The 19,419-nt window shown below is 34.1% G+C and overlaps 2 protein-coding genes and 1 long non-coding RNA gene across 7 annotated transcripts; 1 reads left to right on the forward strand and 2 right to left on the reverse strand.

The window, feature by feature from the left end:
- Window positions 1–281: 281 nt before the first annotated feature.
- On the reverse strand, window positions 282–5,518 carry LOC121220906 (uncharacterized). 4 transcript variants are annotated; one of them, XR_005918172.1, is made up of 6 exons: window positions 5,057–5,518; window positions 4,018–4,271; window positions 3,338–3,437; window positions 3,176–3,239; window positions 2,929–3,079; window positions 282–2,411 (listed from the first exon to the last, which is right to left on the reverse strand). It is a non-coding gene; the product is annotated as an uncharacterized lncRNA (long non-coding RNA). The 4 variants fall into 4 exon arrangements; XR_005918171.1 differs by having other exon boundaries at window positions 282–2,983; XR_005918169.1 differs by having other exon boundaries at window positions 282–3,079.
- Window positions 5,519–7,656: 2,138 nt separating this feature from the next.
- On the reverse strand, window positions 7,657–12,900 carry LOC107886780 (probable serine/threonine-protein kinase At1g54610). Of its 2 annotated transcripts, none has more exons than XM_016810840.2 (8): window positions 12,035–12,900; window positions 11,160–11,444; window positions 10,647–10,964; window positions 9,723–9,950; window positions 9,330–9,430; window positions 8,931–9,045; window positions 8,164–8,622; window positions 7,657–7,972 (listed from the first exon to the last, which is right to left on the reverse strand). In XM_016810840.2, the coding sequence occupies exons 1-8, from the start codon at window positions 12,485–12,487 to the stop codon at window positions 7,823–7,825; spliced, it is 2,109 nt and encodes a 702-aa protein (XP_016666329.2). In that variant the 5' UTR covers window positions 12,488–12,900; the 3' UTR covers window positions 7,657–7,822. The 2 variants fall into 2 exon arrangements, with proteins under 2 accessions (XP_016666329.2, XP_016666330.2); XM_016810841.2 differs by having other exon boundaries at window positions 7,785–8,047.
- Window positions 12,901–15,499: 2,599 nt separating this feature from the next.
- Window positions 15,500–16,120, forward strand: LOC107887751 (uncharacterized). The gene is made up of 2 exons (XM_016811979.1): window positions 15,500–15,761; window positions 15,903–16,120. Exons 1-2 carry the CDS (start codon window positions 15,500–15,502, stop codon window positions 16,118–16,120), a joined length of 480 nt encoding a protein of 159 aa, XP_016667468.1.
- The last annotated feature ends 3,299 nt before the right edge of the window (window positions 16,121–19,419 follow it).

Here is a 19,419-nt window from a genome sequence, read left to right on the forward strand (position 1 = left end):
GCTTTTCCCATAAACGCCGCTAAAGGTCATGAAATTCAAAAAAAATAAAAAATTATAAAAGTCGTGAAAAATATAAAAAATTTAAAATTCATTATCAAAATATTGAATGATATAAATATAAAAATTTTCTATTAAAATTTTAACTTTAAAACTAAATACAAAAATTAATGAATTTAAATTTAAAATTTAACATAATAAATTAATAACACAATTAAAATCTAAAAGTTAGAACTCAAGTTATCTTAAATATTAAAATAAAAATAAAAATTTAGAATCAAAACTAAAATAAATAATAAAAACTAGATTAAATATAAAAATATCAATAAAATAAGACATTATAATGAAGTTACTTAAATGAAATAAGGAAATGCATTAGATTTGGCGACATTTTCTCTCCACCCTTTCTGACGAGCTCTTATTTCCCACATTGCTGTTAATTTCATTTGAGCCGATAGTGCTTCTTCAGCTTACTCCCTTACTTCTTCGCACGTCTCCATACCCGAATTGCATTTGTCCGCTTCCTTTTGATATTGTGATGCTAACTTCTTAGCCTCGAGTAAAAAAAAAAACATTTATGTAAAAAATTATAACAATTAAGCATTAGTGACATACAATTAACGATTAAAATAAAATAAAACATATATGTAACAAATAAATTGTTGGTCAGAAAAAGTTGTAAAAAATGAAAAAAGGCATTTGCAATCAATCTTAAAATTAGAGGTGATCTAAAAGGCATAGAAAATAAAATGTAAAATTTCTTTGTATTAAGTTACTTTGTCCCATTTTCCAATAAATACATCCATCCATGACAAAGAAACAGGAAACTGACCTGTAAAGGAAGCATTGCTCAGTCATGCATTAATTAAAGATAGAACCATAAAATTAGCTTAATTCTGCTGGGCAAAATTGCCAAAGATCAAATAATTAACATTTCCAAATACCCGATTGCCATCTTTAATAAAAATGGAAACTTGGAACTTTGCAGGGCAAGTAGCATAGAGAATGCTAATACAAAGCAACAAACATAATAGAAAGAAAGGCTAACAACAGCTTGCCATGCATGTAAGCATTCATAAAACAGGCATGAGTTTCAACTTTCAATAAATAGCTGCATAACTACCAAGCAAAACCCCATAGCCAAGGAAATGCATAAAAAAACATGACACCTGAGACAAGTGGCTTTGGCAAAAAAAGAAAAAAAGAAAATGCAAAACAAAGGAACTAATAGCATAACAAGGGACAAAGAATTGATTGACACTACTATCATCTAAAAAATTCAAAATGAAAGACATAAATGTAGAAGTTCGACATTAAAGGACATAAATGCCAATGTTAAAGAAACTAGACCACAGGTTAAACCAGTTGGTTTGATTGTTTCTTATTTTATTTTTTAGATTTAAATTAAATATTAAATTTTCATAAATTAATTGTATCTAATTAAATTATTTTGATTCAATATAAATCTTGACTTGATAACGATTATGACTTATATCTATTTGAGAAATTAAAATAAAAAAAATTGATGAATCAAGAAATAAGAAATTATATTATATATATTTCTAAATCTATAAAATCAATGATAATAATACAATATAAAAATTATTTGCATGCAGAATTGCAAACGCTTCCATTATCCAAAACAAATAATCAAATTCAGATCAGGTATGACTTGAGAATATTAAAATTAATACCATTAATTTGGTGTAAAGAAATTATTTTAATAAAATAAAGCTACTATTATGGCCAATTATTAGCTTGGTCCTGAGATGCCCGACCCTTCTCACCTAACCAACAATATCAGCTCTCTTGGTGTCTATACTTTTATGGAATATGATGTTAATAAGCAGGCCATGCATGAAACTCACCTTAATGCATTTTACTATTTGATTGACTTTTTAAAGTTACACTATTGCCTCACAAATACTTAACCAACTTAAAACTACTACTACTAATAGAAACCCTGTATGCACCAGAAGGGACTAATATTCCTAATCACTCAAAACATATCTCCAATTACCATTAAATATAGATATATATCAAGCCAACCAAACAAATCATTTCATTTCTCTCATTCAAAGATAACCTAAAGATACTAGCACATCAAACATGAAAGAAAGCGAAACTGTGGAATTTGGTTTCAAATTTATTATCACATAGGAAGGCACATATTGCATCATCCTGATAAGATTGGAATGGCAGACACAAGCAAGAAAACAAGCTAATTTTTTTAACAGTTCAGAGATTAAAGTAGTTCAAAATCTATAATGGCAAGTAAAATGAATTTTAGTGAACAAGTTATTTGATAGAGAGCTTCACTTCATCTTTTTAATTCCATTTGATGAGAGAATTAGAAGACCTTTTCGTTGTTAGCAGCCAAAATAAAACTTTACATGATCCAGTAGTGCCTTCTTCTGAGCTTTCAGAATATATAAAAACAGGGTTTATCATATTTCATGAATTAATGTTATCAAATTTCATTCCTGTGGAAACTATGTATATAAATAAAACAAAATAAGAATAAATTGTAATAGATTAATACATGTGATTAAAAGTATTAATTGATTAATTTGCTTCTAAAAATCTTACATTTCATCTTAATTCCAGAATGCTCCTTTACTTTTTATATAAAAAGAATCATTGCAAAAATTCCATGAATACACAACATTTTTACTAAATTAAGCATGCATAAATAAAATCAACGCCAGAACATAATTAAATCCATGTCTTTTTTTAGCATGCGTACATACACATAAGCATATTTGCATATCACATCATGTAATACACATGTCCTAAAACATTCTCATTCGATCACCTAAAGTAAGTAAATATAGAAACCTTGTTTTCATCACTCACTAGTATCAATTTGATCTTTCTATTTCCTAGCTTTAGCTAATATACCTTGGTTAACAGAAAGTAGAGTGAACTTACGTGTTATCCGAGAAGCAACCGATATGATAAGCTTCAGGGGCATTAGAACCTTGATCTAATATAAGAAATCATTTCAATTAGAGACAAAGAAATCGATAACTTTACCATTCACTGTCTGAGAGCAGAAAGTGTGCCGCAAAAGCATTAGAAGCTGAATATAAAATTGAAAAGAAATTTTAAAAAATAACACACATTTATTTGAGAGATAAAACAAATTAAAATGAAATTGAAGTGTCCATAAACTTACAGCTACATTATTCAAAAGAGCGGCGACTTCAAGCATGGAAGATCCAGGCAAATTGCTCACGAATCTGTAGGTTATAGTATTTTAATCAATAGGATTTGCAATTAGAAGATTAAATTTAAAAAATTGGGAATTTTGAGAAGAAAAAAAAAGAGATTAACTAACTGTTCTCTGAGGTGCTTGTTGGGATTCAAAGATCTTGGGAAGGAATCCATTGACGAAGAGTTTGAAAACGCAGTTGTGAATTTATTACAGAAGATCAGAGCTAAGCAAGTAAAACAGGAAAAAAATGGAGAAACTAGAATCAAGTTTCTATAATATTATAGAAACCAAATACCCCAGTAAGAGAGGTGGAAGCGTGAAAGGACAGTATTTTCTATTAACTAATCTTCTATATTCAAAGAAAACATAATCTGCTGATGAATATCTTTAAGAGGAAAATAGTGTTCACATCACGACTAGAATTGTAGTCCTCTCAAGATGGCTGCACATTACAAGGGAAAATTGACACAACAATATAAAAACAATACAAAAAGGACAGAGCAATTGATGTTCACAGTAAGGTTAACTGTTGGCTACTAGTGTTATTAAAAAAGAAAAAACAAAATCTGCATGACCGAATTCCAAATATGTGCAGTCAAAATTAACACCAAAACTTGTTAAGAACCAACAAATTAAGTTGAACTCAAAGATCATTCTGAGCGATAATTATGAAATCTACAACAAAAATACATAAAAGAATAAAGGAATATATATACATAAAGGACCAAGGAGAGCAACAAAATCATGCAAGAACTTCTATCCTCTTCCATAATGGACAAACTTAGCAAAGTACAAGTAAATACCTTCTTAGAAGACGAAAACAAACTGAAGCTGTGAATAGCTTCATTCCAAGCATCACATATTGCATTTAAAGGATGCAGGGATTCAGCAATAATGCATTGTAGTATCAAGCACGTCACGAGATTGAGGTTGCCGAATGAGTTACCAGAGCAACAGTATTTCTAGTTGTTGGTGGCCGGTGATTAGCTGTGTTTTCTAGCCGCTCCCATGCTTTTTTCCGTTTCTCGGAGGATTTGCTTAGCTCTGCTTTTTCTTCCTTTAAATGAATAAGGCAAGACATGAAAAATCCATCATCAATATCCATGAACATCTTCCTGACATTATCTAGACATCTCAATTGTTGTAAAACAAAGACATGTAACTGAAAAGTTTAACAGCTACCCTCATTTTAAGACATTAGTAAGTCCCCACAAAACTATCGCTGGGCACGGAGTTGACCGACGTATGTTACATTCAGGTCAAACATATGTAACTAAGCTCGGTCTTATTTAAGCCAACCATAAAGCTGCAAACCCTTAGTTTAGACGTTATGTAACTCGTTAAATTGGGGCCTACCCCTAAGTTTTCTCGAGTTATGCTCACTTCTGGTCAAAACTCAAACATGGCGGTGGTGTATGGTAGATCAGTGTCAAATCATAAAACATATCATCAGACTAGAAGATACATCTAGTCATTACAGGTCAAACATAGAGATATAATTAAGCTCAGTCTTATTTAAGCCAACCATAAAGGTACGAACCCTTAGTTTAGACATTATGTAACTCATTAAATCAAGGCCTCACCCGCCCTCCTGAGTTATCTCGAGTTATGCTCACTTCTGGTCAAAACTCAAACATGATGGTGTATGGTAGATTAGTGTCACAAACATATCATTCGATTCAAAGATAACATCTAGACATTACATTTCTTAACAAGTTAATAGATGCGTGTTTTAAGGCAGTATCGTAAAAGGATCAAGATGAGAACATACTAGGCATAAGATGTATAATCAAGGCAATAATGAGATGCAAAGTGAGCATATTAAGGTATAAAGAAATTTACCTGGAAGTGGAAACTGTTAATGCAACGACCAATCTGCCAAGACAATGGGACCATAACTTTTTGGAATTCCACCATGTCGATTTCTTCCAAAATATCCTTCAACTCGTCGAGAAACATCACCTCCTTCTGGCTGTTTGTTATTGGCCAGTACTTCAATAGCCCCTTTATCACTATACTAGATAGCTTCGGGTCCTTATCGATGAACTGAGTGACACAATAAGACAATTGTTGAAAGTAAACTCCCAAAGTTTTTGGCTTGTGCAGCGGAATCAAAACCCTCTGCAAGAAGATCTTATGCTCCTCCTTTAAAGGCAGAGCGAATCCGCTGATTATACTCCCAAAATGAAACCCTAACAGATCGAGAGAAAAGGAGTAGCTATGGTGTATTGACTTGGTGTTGCTAGAAATGGGAAATTTAGGGGCAAATTTTGAGAGTTATTTGAGGGATTTTGGGACAAACGAGCGGCTAATCAAAATTTGGGGATTTTGATTTTTTTTAACGGCGTTTTCACTAAAAACGCCATTATAGCTTAATTTTTTGTGGCGTTTTACTTAAAAACGCCACTATTGATTAATTTTAATTTTTTTTCATTTTTAACATATTTTTTTATTTTTCTCTTTCAAAATTTTTGTGCTGAGATTATTATCTTTTTGGAATTTTTTTTAATTTTAAATATTGAACTTTTTAATTAAAATATTGATTAAAATATTAAATTTTTAATTTTTAATTTTTTTAATTTTAATTTTTAATTTTTAAATTTTTAAATTTTTAAATTTTTATTTTTTGAGTTTATTTTTTATTTCGGTTTAATGTGTAATTGTAGACGTGAAATTATAATTGTGGTTTAAATGTATAGTTGAAACTTTAATTTTGATTTAATCATACACATTTAAAAAAATAAATACATCAATATATTTTTATATTGAATAAATATAAATATTTATGTATCCATGCAATATATAAATATAAAATGATATTATATCAATAATTGTGTAAAAGAAAATGAAAGAACGTGGAGACACAAATATATATTTTAAAAAGAAAATGAGTTACAATTAAAAACGTGGAGACACAAATGAGTGCAGAGAATTTTTGTTCGTATAAATAAATAAATATTTTAATTAATCAGTTTAGATAAATATTAAAATAGTATAAACAAAAAACTATTAATAAAATTTAAAAGGTAAACTTATCATTTAAAACGTTTTCCACAAAATATCCCTTCAATCCATTAAATTAATTATAGGGTTTAGGATTTAATTATTGAATATGATTCACTTGAGATTAACATACTATATACCCATGGCCATTAAACCTTAAACCATAAAACCCTAAACTATAGACCTTAAACCTTAAATATTAAACCGTAAACCAAAAAATAAATTTAATCAATATTAAGTATTGCTTCCATAATTTTTTATGAACATAAGCTTTTACATTAATATATATGTATATACACATCAACATCCATGTGATGTTTTTTGGGGTTTAAGGTTTTAGAAGTTATAGTTTAGTATTTTGGGGTTTAGGTTTTTAGAGGTTATAGTTTAGTGTTCATGATTTTTTGGGGGTTTAGGGTTTTAGGAGTAATATGACTTTTAGCGGCGTTTTATCGAAAGCGCCGCTAATGCTCCGACTTTTAGCGGCATTTTATTGAAAGCGCCGCTAATGCTCCGACTTTTAGCGGCGTTTTATCGAAAGCGCCGCTAATGCTTCGACTTTTAGCGGCGTTTTACCGAAAGCGCCGCTATTGCTCTGTTTTTAGCGGCGTTTTTGGTGAAACGCCGCTATTGCTTTATGTTTTACAATTTTTGCGGCGTTTTTTGATAAAACGCCGCTAAAAACGCCGCTAAAACCCTATTTTCCTGTAGTGATGGAAAAAACTTTAAATAACAAAAAAAAAAACATAGACACAAAGTTGAAAGTAGATGTCAAGTTCACAAGTCAAGTGAGTATTTAAGCCTAACAAAAGAGAAGGTGAAACCGTTGTTATGGTCTATTTGGATGGGCGGTGAGTATAGCTTTAGAAAGATTGAAAATAACTGTAATAGTGAGATTGGTTACCATAACGGTGAGTGTAGGTATTGCAACAATAAAATTAAAATTAATGATAAAATACATATTTGGATTCAAACTCTAAGGTAACTTGTGATTAAAATAGAAAATGACCATTATGAAAATTAATTTACAATTTGATTATAATACAATAAATAATCAAAGTTATTTTTATCTCAAATAATGAAACATAAATTAAAATTATATTTTTAGAAGATAATAATTTAAAAACTATATATTTATGATAATAAAATTGATATTTTTTTTATTTCCCAAAATATGCAAAGCGAGCTCAGTAACTAATTTTATTTCTACTCTTACCTCCATGATTGTTTAATCTTAATATGATTATGTAATTTAAATAAAAATTATTTCACTCATTTTTAATAAAATTACTAAATTATATAAGAGAAATTAAAAACATAAATCACCAGGTTATATTCATCTCGAATTTATACGATTTTTTTCATTTTGTACATTCCATATGAACTTTGTGTGAGAGAAATTCCACCTATAAAATAAATATATAATATTCTTAACAAATCATAATGATATTAAAAGATGGGCTTGCTATACAAAATAGTAGCTGTAAAGTGTAAGCTAATTATTTATGATCTGTATGGGGCATCAGATGTAGCTGATATCGTCCAGCTTCACCACCAGCAGAGAAGCAATATGAATTTGCTGTCAACTACTGTAGTTTGCCAACTTTAGAGTTTTGTCTTGTGAAGCCGTGCTCTTCTTCGAGCAAACTCTTGGATCTTACGGTCATGCTCTTTAAGCATTTGATCGACATTGTCGGATGGAGCAAGTAGTGGACCCGATACGTATATTTTGTTTCCCCTGGGACCACCATCGTGCTGCACCAGTATTTCAATAAGAACCATACCGGTCGAACAAAAGCCTAAAGAAGAAGATAAAACCAAATACTACTACTATAGGGAAAATGGGGTAACTATATCAGTAACATTGATTAAAGATGATTGCAAAATAAAGAATGTGGTCAATGATAAATGTTAGTTATGTATGCTTGATCAATTTTGTAACTAACCCGGCTTGTTTCCATACTGCAGGCTCCTCCACCTCCTGTTACCGGGGATGCTGCAGTCTTTGGCATATGTTGCTTGACATCATGTCTTCTGGCAGACTCAAAATCAGTAAAAGATCTTCGAGGCTTGCCTCCATGGTTTACTGCTTGTAGAGTCAAAGGTCCAGGTTTCTGTCCGTGACCATCAGAAGCCAAAGTTCTAGTCGCTACTAAGCCAGATAATTTCGATAAGCTAGCTTTGGATAAGACCATAGGAAGATCATCATGCTCCTTGCCAGACTTTCTAAACACGGAGCCACCAACCAATGGACCCGAATATGAAATTTTCTTTCTATTGTGCTCCAGGAAATCTCTGCTTTCTTCCTTTGCAGCAGGTGTCTGTTTAGGGGGTGGAGGCTCCATCAAAATACCAGTGTTGAACATCTGACTCCTGCTCTTCAAATTAGGATGGGGTTGTCTTCTCTGTAATTAATGGGGGAGAATTGAATATGGTTAGCTATACAGAAGCATGAGCCGAGGGCACTGAGGAAGAAAATAAGAAAAATGCTTGAGAAATATTTGAATATAAAAATAGTTCCTCCTGTTCTCACCAAAAAGCACTTAAGTGACTGCACACAATGTTTACATTCTTGAGAAATGTTTTGTTGAACAACAACTCAAATTTATATCCTTTACTACAAAAGAAATTCAGAACACAGTATGATCTTGTTTCCTATGACTAGTACTTGAATGAACAACAATCAGATCTATTTTCTTTTAAAAACAGTTACCTGCATTGATGTGGTGAACTCAGTATTAGACTTGGATGCTGGTACTGCAAGTGGTTCCTTTTGTCCCCTCCTTTCCATGTCAACCCTTGAACCCCTACTCTCAACTGCTCTTTGCCTAAGGGAAATAAAAGAATAGATTAATCTGAAGGACACTTCTCAGTAGTAAGTAAGCCTCTCCTTACAACTCCACAGAAAATGTGTGTGTGAGAGTGTATGTGTGTGTGTATACATATATATCAAAGAAACACTTATTCTATTGAAGAAGAGCAGTTATTAATGTTTGCCATTATCAGAAATAGGTAAGAAAGTAGACAATAAGGCAGACAAGTAATTTATACCAGAAATAGAATATAACCATGCTGATCTTTTAAGTTGATATGAATCAAATTTAACATGTACCTTCTAGCTTCTTCATCCCTCAACTTAGCATCAATCTCCTTGCTAGGAGGATACCTCGGTAAACTTGAAGGATCACACGCAAGAGGTTGTGTTGTAAAGAACTGACAAAAGAGGAAGAGAAGAAAAATAACCTGTGAAAATTCGTAACAACTAAGACCATAAAGAATTTAATAATTCAACAAGCTAAAACATGTATTTTCATGGTTGCATCACAATCATCTTAGTTCTGATTCAAAGACTACAAAGAAAAATGTTTTTAACTCCACTATTTAGAAAGAGGTCAGTATATGATCCTTGATTTACTTTGCAATAATAAATCCATGCCAAAAAGGAGCACACAACATTCCTCTATTAAATAAATTCATTGGAGATGATTGATCATATTGTGAATACCTCACTCTTCAAAGCAAAAGCTGCAGTTCTTCGACTAACAGGGTCAATTGAAAGCAAGGTCTCCAAGAGAGTTACAGTAGGAGAAGCAAAGTCTTTAAATGTTTCAGCAACACATCGTCTATATGGGTGTAGAGGCTTGAACACAGTTGAATGAGGTAGTTTTGCTCTTCTCCAGTATTCATCAGTTGGCGAGCCACAAAGCTTAAAGATCTTATGTAATTGCTCAACCTACAAGGTCCAAAGAACTTAACTCATACCTGCATTTACTTTAAAATACAAAGGAGAAAACAAAAAAAGCCTGCCCTAGTATGTTTTTTTTTTTTTTTTGAGAATATTAAAATTTAAAACTAGCAAAGAAGTTTATACATATGTGCTCATTCGCACATGGATAGGAGATGAAATCACCTAAAGAGAAATTTGGATTTATAAATCATATTGCTTCTTCATGGAAGAATGGGGGGAAAGCACACTACAAAAACATGCATCATATCATACACCAAAACCATTTATTAGAATATATCTGAACTGCCATTTTTGTTTGCAAACATCAGCTTTTGCACGTTTGCATGGTCTAAACACAAAGATCAACAGGCAAGTTTAATCAAGTTCAAAGTAAAGACAACCTACTAACACAAAACCAATTACAATCAAAATCTAAGGCATACATTTGAATATTCTTTTATTCACACGAGATCCAAACTCCAAGAAAACTTGAATATCAGTATAAGCAAGCATGAACTGTTATAATGACCGTACCAAGTTCCATATTATTTCTCTTTACCATCACAACCCTGAGTTAAGGCCAGGAACTTCTAGTCAATACTTTTCTCTCAAATACTCTCTTGGAATTATAATGACAGTAATTATATTAACAGTGAAGACCAAAACGGCTACTCATTAAAATTAGGCTCTTGAATGTGGTACCTCTGTTTTCCCAGGCAAAATAGGTTTGCCTGAATACAGTTCCCCAAGTATGCAACCAGCACTCCATAAATCTACAGCAACCCCGTAGTGAGAAGCTCCTAACAAAAGTTCTGGTGGTCGATACCAAAGAGTCACTACACGATTGGTCATTGGAACACTATCGTGAGGATCAAAATGACACGCTAATCCAAAATCTGCAATCTTCAAGATTCCATTACTGTCAATGAGAAGATTTGAACCCTTTATGTCACGATGAAGGACACCATGACTGTGACAATGATCAAGTCCACTTAGAAGTTGCTGCATGTAGCATTTAATCTGACCCAAAACCGAAAGAAAGTCATTAACAAACAAATACTGAAATTAAAAGAAATATCCATTAACATCTGAATAAATTGTAAAATGAAGGTAGGTAGGTGACTGCTACACCCACATTGCATCTAAACTCCGGTTTATTAAGAGACAATGTTGAACAGCAGCCAGAGATAACAATGGAAGCCATTATAAGGTTACCTGAGGTTCTGAAAACTTGATCCTGGGAAGTGATGCAAGTCCCACAAGATCATGTTCCATATATTCAAAAACAAGGTATAAGCTGCACCCTGTTGGGGATGTGATCAAGCCTTCCAGTTTCATAACATTTGGATGATCAAGTCTTCGCAAGAGAATAATCTCCCTCGCCATAAACTTTGCGCTTTCAGGATCATGATTATTGAACTGCACTCTTTTCAGAGCCACCAGTTTATTATGAATGAGGTCACGAGCCTTATACACACTACTATAGGTTCCTTGGCCAATCTGCAAGAATGAAATACTATCATGCAAAAACCAAATGAAGGAAACTGAGAATTTCATCATGGAAAATAGACTTGATATAGATGCATAATTGGCTGAGTTTCAGTGTCAAACTAAACCACTATGAACCCTACTACAAGAATACAGGATCTTCAAAGATGTGTGCTTAGATTACCAAAAAAGGGGCAAACCATAGACTTGATGTTAGAAAAGTATTTCAACTAATAAGATGTATACGTGTATGTGTGTATAGAAAAAGAGAGAGAGATCTGCTTGTTAGAACTAATTACTCTGATCATATAAAGGTTCCCTATCCAATTGACATCCCAAATTAGTTACTATACTAGTGAAGTGAAGTGAAGTGAAGTGAAGTGAAGTGAAGTGAAGTGAAGTGAAGTGAAGTGAAGTGAAGTGAAGTGATGTCAGCTTAAATATTCAATTAGTTAAATTAATGATCAATTCTAAAGCCTAATTTCTGAACATGATCATCTTCCAAAGTTGTACTCAGTTCATTAGCATAGCTGTGTATAATGAGCATTGACCATGCTTCAAAATAAATGTAATACAAGACCAAGCCAAGTAAGAGAACTTACTTTATTCAACTTCTCAAAGGTACTGGCCCGTCGTGGTATCCATCCATTGATAGCTTCACCTGCCACAGCAACAAGCCAAGAAGGCCATCCTGCTGCAACCAGCTCTCCTTCTATGCTATTCAGCACCCTTTCTGAACCAGGATGGTGATGACCAGCAATCGTAACCCCACACTTTTCTACCTCATTTTTCACTACCACCTCAAACTTATTAAGGATCCTCTTATTCTTAACTCGATCATTATAAGAAAAACGACTGGAACCATTGGATTTCTTATTGACCAACAAGACTTTCACATCACCACCTTTTTTATCCTTTGATCGAACAACCTCCTCTCTTCCCGATGAATTAGCTCGTTGAACAAGCTTATCTAATGACCCTTTTCGCGTCAGCCTCTTTTTTTGGTTCTCACGGCTATCTTTAAGAGCCGCAGACTTGGAACTCATGCAACCCATGTTTCAATGTTATATACACAATTACAATCAACAATAATCTTCAACAACCGTAATTCGCCATCTACAATAATACTAGCTAACTCTATATTAAAGTTGAAGAATTAGAACTACACGACGGATTGAAATCCAAGCTTCATCCTAATCTCGTTTGACCATTTCAAAGTTACCACCCCCTTGACCAAGTTTCCAAATTAGAATATGCTACCAGTAACATGAATATTCGACCTCAGAAGCTGATGAAAATAACTCCAATCCAAGAAACAATCAAAACCCAGAAATATTTCAGAAGACTACAACAGTGGGGAACAACATAGTACCTTGAAAGGTGTTAAGAAATGAGAAACACATAGAAAGAGGAAGCTTTAATTAACCGCCAAGGAAACTAGGGCCGTCTTTGATTTTTGAGAAATGTAGTCACATAATAATGACTTGTTCTAATACTTGATACTGTACTATCTATAAAAATATAAAACAGAGACGGCTTTTGCCGGCTCTGGCTCAGTCAAGTCAACAAAAAACCGTTCTCTCTTTATCTTTATCTTTTGTTTTTCTTTATTTATTTAAAAAGATAAATACAGAGACTGGAAGCAGTTAAAAATCGAATTTTAGATTGAAAAAAGAGGTAAGCAGACTTTTCCTTTGTTTGGGGTGTTTGAATGTTGCATTTAACGCCTTATAATTTTGACTGCTACATTCTTCTGTCTGGTTATGGCTTACCGCAAAATTGTTTACAATTCCAAAACTGATTACAGAGACCGTTGTTTTGGCCTACCCAATGATGAACAGGCAGAGCAAAATGCATGGAGTTTCGAACTATTACCAATGATTCTCTGTATAAGTTTTCTTCAAGAATTGAATATGTTCGTAGTTGGCTATTGGTTGGTGAGCTTGGAGAGCTTCAATGTTGCTCTAAAACTTGATGGGAGTTGAGGATTCAAGGTTTCTGAAGCTTTGAACTAAGGGTTCTTACCTAAACAATGGTGGTAGTTGAATCAAAACGAAGACTGATCGAGTTTTAGAGTGCTGGAGGCGAGATAATTTCCCATTTACATCCCCACTATATGCCCCCTATGGCAGCAGATAGTTACACTGCCCTTGATTGCTTATTAGAAGGAAGGTAATTGATGAAGGCGTGGAGGGATAGCGTGGCGGTTAATGTATGGAAGCATGGTTGGTTGAAGAAACCTCCACATTATAAAGCTGCATTGCTTGTTTCTCTTCAGTTCAACCTTTGACGAGATTTTATTATGAACTGTATCAACAAACCCGCTTCGCCGGGGTTTCAAATTCTTTCCCATTATTTATTTTATTTATTTACTAAAAAAGGCGCATTTAAAAACTGAGCCTTTATAAAAAAAATTTACATCTAATTCATGGTTAGCGATAAAAAAAATCAATTTCTCTTTTCTTATCCGTTAATTGATCAGTAGAAATTATCGCGTCAACCAATGCCCCTTCGCTAAAGCCACATGATTTGGATCTCAGTACTCTATTCGTTCGGGGTAACTTGGTGTAACAGACATTAGAGAATGGATTAGTCAGTGGATTCAACAATATTCCAAGACAGAAATCAGACACCAAGTCATGTACAACGAATAGATCCTAATTCGTTGGCAACTTTGGAAACACAGGAACCAGGTCTGTTTCTCCAACCACCCGCCAAATCTTACGGTAGTGCAATGAAATGTACAAATTTACCATCAACAGTACCAGGTTTTACTTCACTCGCGCAACATTCCTACTCACACCGATATTGGAGATAGCAGGCGACATGTATCGGAATACACGCCCGATACAAGTCTCTCGCCCTTTTCAGTCATACTTGCTTTCATTCAACACAAAAACACAAGTTTATTTGGCGCTGCAGTGGGAATTACCGGATATGCTCCTTTTCCTATATACATGTCCACACATTACAACGGTCACTCGAAACTTCATAGCTAACTCCTTCTAGCTAGGACGATTTTGCTAAAGGTGAAATACCTCCGGATCTGACAGACAATTACTGGTTCCCTGGATACGAGCCCTTACGACAGGATCTACAATTACTTCAGCATGGCATACACTACACCAGAGACTCCACCATCTTGCCTGCCGCGCAATACTCACTCAATCATCCAAGGGATGATTTTAGCGTCCTTCATATTTACCTTTTATTGCTTTTGATGTTTTACCAAAAAAACAGTTGTGTTCACATATTTACAAAGATAAAAAATCAAGTGTTACGCCGAACAAAGGTGGTGGGTTGTTTCACTATGCTGATGGGATAAACAAAGCGCCGTTGTCTTTGGGAACTTTGGGTTGATAGAGTTTGTTAGTCAAAGTTTGTTCAATAAATCCCTATTTTCATGGGATATTTTAGCCTTTAAGTTTATTTGGTCGTTAGTAATGACTCCTTTTCTATTTTTTTAGTTGCTATGTAAGGTTATATAATAGTCTAGTATTTTCAATTTTACTTAAGGCAGAATATCATTCTCCTCCATTTCTTTTGTTCTCTAATTATTCTTCCTTGTTCTTAACATTTGGTATCAGCGCCATTAAAAAGCCTAGTTCATTTAGAAATTGCAGTCTTCTTAAACTATGGCAACAGAGGGATCTTTTGTGTAGCCAGCAATTCCGAAGTTTGATGTGCATTATGATCATTGGGCGATGCTTATGGAGAATTTTTTATGTTCCAAGGAGTATTGGGGATTGGTGGAGAATGGCATTCCTGTTGCAGCGAAAGATGCAACTAATGCATAGAATAGGAGCATTGAAGATAAAAAACTAAAAGATTTGAAAGCCAAGAATTATTTGTTTCAGGTTTTGAATCATACAATTCTGGAGATAATTCTTAACAAGGATACATCAAAGAGCATATGGGATTCCATGAAGCAAAAATATCAAGGCACAACACGAGTCCAATGTGCACACCTACAAGCTCTTTGCACAGAATTTGAAATTTTTCATATGAAAGTAGGGGAATTTGTTAATGAGTTTTTTGTTCGAACTCTCATCATAGTCAATAAGATGATGGCTAATGGTGAGGTTCTGGAAGATGGTACTATTTTGAGATCCGTGACTAGCAAGTTTAATTATGTTGTTTGTAGTATTGAGGAGTCCTGGGATACAAGTATCCTAACCATTGTTGAATTGCAAAGCAGCTTGCTAGTGCATGAACAACGTATGAGATCTCATGATGATGAAGAACATGCTTTGAAGATCACTCATGGAGATTGTTCTAGTGGCTGGACTAGAGGATGTGGTGGCTTCAAAGGTAAAGGAAGAGGACGAGGTAAGCAGAGTTTCGATAGAGCCACGGTAGAATGTTATAGATGTCACAAGCTGGGATATTTTCAATGGGAATGTTCCAGTAAAGAAGCGAATTATGCAAAGATTTAAGAGGAAATGTAATTGATGGCTTTTGTAAATACAGAAATCACTAACAGAGAAGATACTTGGTTTCTTGATTCAGGATGTAGCAATCATATGTGTGGAAAGGAAGAGTACTTCTTAGATTTTGATGAAAATTTTAAAGATACGGTGAAGCTTGGCAACAACACAAGCATTGTTGTAATCGAAAGGGGTAATGTAAGGCTACAAGTGGATGGAATGGTGCAAGTAATCACAGGGGTGTCTATGTGCCAGAACTAAAGAATAATTTATTAAGCATCAGATAGTTTTAGGAAAAAAGGGCTGGTCATTCTGTTTCAACATGACAAATGCAAAGTGTATCATTCAGAGAAAGTTTTAATCATGTATACGAAGATGTCTGGGAACCGGATGTTCAGATTACATACAGTCTCTCAGTCCACAATGTTCACCTGTTTCAACACAACTACAGAAGAAAAGGTTCAGCTCTGGCATCGTAGATATAGACACTTCAGCTACAAAGAACTAAAGACACTTCAAGAAGAGAAGACGGTGAGTGGGTTACTAGAATTGGAGTCTTCTTCAAAGCTGTGTAAAAATTGGATAGTGGGAAAGCAACAAAGAGCCTCATTTCCAAAGAAAAGCACTTGGAGAGCAACACATATCCTTCAGTTAATTCATGCTGACATTTGTGGACCAATCAAGCCCAATTTTAATAGTGGAAAGAGGTACCTAATCACTTTCATTAATGATTTTAGTAGAAAAAATTAGGTTTATTTTCTCACAGGGAAGGCGAAAGCCTTTGTTGTCTTTAAAATTTTTAAAATTCGTATTGAGAAAGAAACAAATTCGGCTATCAAATGTTTATGCATTGATTGAGGTAGAGAGTTTACATCACAAGAATTCAAAAAACTTAATGATGATCATGTTATTTAGAGACAATTGACAGTTGCATATACAACGCAACAAAATAGAGTCATGGAGCATTAGAACAGGACAATTATTAATATGATTCGCAGCATGCTCTCAGGAAAGAAAGTCCTTTTGGCCTGAAGCAGTAAATTGGACTGTCCATGTGCTAAATCAAAGCCCAACTCTTGTAGTTAAAGATAGAACCCCAGAAGAAGCTTGGAGTGGAGTCAAACCTTCAGTTGAGTATTTTCGTATTTTTGGTTGCATTTCTCATGTTCATGTGTCTGATAAAAAGAGAACTAAGTTAGATGATAAGAGCGATGTGTATTGTTAGGTGTCAGTGATGAGCCAAAGGCTTATAGGCTTTATGATCCTAATTCATAAAAAATTATAATAAGCATAGATGTTGTATTTGAAGAAAGTAGATTTTGGGATTGGGATAAAAATAACGAGAAAGCAATTGAGTGTGAATTAGAATGCGATGAAGATGTAAGCAAAACGACTGAAACTGAGCCACAAGAGAGTTTGATGTTGATGATGTAGAAGAAGAAAATTCTTCCTCAGATTCTTTGATTGCGGATAGCAATTTACATGGAGGACGAAATAGACGACCACCAAGTTGGGTGAAGGATTATGTGACTGAAGAAGGGCTTTCTAAAGAAGATAATGAAGTTTATTTGGTCATTTCTGCAACGAATGATCCTATGCATTTTGAAGATGCTATCAAAAGTGAGAAATGGAGGAAAGCAATGGATGTGGAAATGGAAGCAATAGAGAGAAATGACAGTTGAGAATTGACTGAATTAACTTAAGGACAAAATAAGGAAGGGGTAAAATGGGTTTACAAGACTAAATATGATGAGAATGGTGAGGTTGAAAATTACAATGCAAGGCTTGTCGTAAAGGGGTATGCGGAACAACATGGAATAGATTACACTGAAGTTTTTTCACCTGTTGCACGTATGGAAACGGTTCAGTTAGTTGTAGCATTTGCGGCTCAAAGAGGATGGACTATCCATCAGCTATATATATGAAGTCTGCATTTTTACATGGTGAATTAAATAAGACTATCTTTCTGAAACAATCAAATGGCTACATCTAGAAGGGAAATGAGCAGAAGGTATATAAGCTAAAGAAGGTGTTTTATGGGCTTAAGCAAGCACTACATGCATGGTACAGCCGAGTGGAAGCTTACTTCATCAAGGAGGGTTTCAAAAAATGCACTTATGAGCATACTTTGTTCATTAAAAGGCAAGATGGCAAAGTGGTAATTGTTAGTGTATCTGTTCATGATCTTCTTGTTTCTGGTAATGATGAGTTCATGATTAATGAGTTCAAAGATTCAATGAAGCATGAGTTTGACATGATAGATCTTGGAAGGATGCGGTATTTCCTTGGTCTTAAAGTTCTTCAGAAAACTAATGGCATATTTATCAGTCAATTTAAGTATGCATTAGAAGTGATGAAGCGATTTGGAATGGATAAAAGTAACCCAGTTCAAAATCCAATTGTCCCTGAGTTCAAGCTTGCAAAAGATGGAGGAGTTAAAGTGGATAAGACTTATTATAAGTAAGTTGTGGGTAATCTCATGTATCTTACGACAACATGACATGACATGATATTTGTTGTGACGTCTTTTAAGTGGATATATGAAAAATCCTACTGAGATGTATTTGCAAGTGGCGAAACGAGCATTGAGATATTTGAAAGGTACAACTGAGTTTGGGATCTTTTACAAGAAGGGAGGAGTTGAAAAACTTGTTGCTTACATAGATAGTTATTATGCTGGAGACATAGAAGATAGGAAGAGCACTTCAGGATATGCATTTCTTCTATGTTCAGGGGCAGTATCTGTTGATAAGTTAAATTAAAAAAGGGGTTGAAAAGTCAAAAATGGTGGGAGGTGCAATTGGCACCGAAAGAAAAAAAATAGTTGGCAAGTTGTTTAAAGTTGAAAGGGATAATTGCAATTTTGGTCCCTAATTTTTTAGGCCATTTGCAAGTTAGTCCCTGAACTTCAACTATAAATAGGCCTAACCATTTCTCATTTCAACCATCCCAACCAATCTTTCTCTCTTAGTTTTCTCTCTTCTCCCATTTGAGAATTCTTAAGGAATTCTATTTGTTTGTAATATTTTGGAGATAGTAAAGTTATCATCTGGTGTTAGTGCCCGAGGACGTAGGTATAATTTACCGAACCTCGTTAAATCTCTTGTGTTCTTTCTTGTCCTATTTTTCTTTCAATATTTGAGGGTATAATAGTAGTATTTAATTGTGCTATTAAATTACTATAGAAGGGATATTCTGTCTAAGGAAAGACTTGGTATTTAAGAGATCCATGTGATCCACCTCTCTTCCCTGGGAATTGAACTTTGTGTGATTTTTTAGTACAATAATTTACACGCTTCCGACCTTATTGGAACAACAAGTGGTATCAGAGCCGAAGGTTAATCGTAGTATGCTCTGTGGTTGCAGTTTAAACTGATCTTCCACATCAGAAAAGATTTCCTTAGGTATATTGAAAGATTATGGAGAAAACGGTCGGTTTAGGAGCTTCAACATCGTCCATGTGGACAAGACCGACAATTGCAAATGCAAGATTGGCCGTGGAGATCTTTGATGGCACGGGCCATTTTGGTATGTGGCAAAGTGAGGTTCTAGATGCCCTT

Source organism: Gossypium hirsutum, chromosome A03, assembly GCF_007990345.1.
Source record: "Gossypium hirsutum isolate 1008001.06 chromosome A03, Gossypium_hirsutum_v2.1, whole genome shotgun sequence".
NCBI lineage: Eukaryota > Viridiplantae > Streptophyta > Magnoliopsida > Malvales > Malvaceae > Gossypium > Gossypium hirsutum.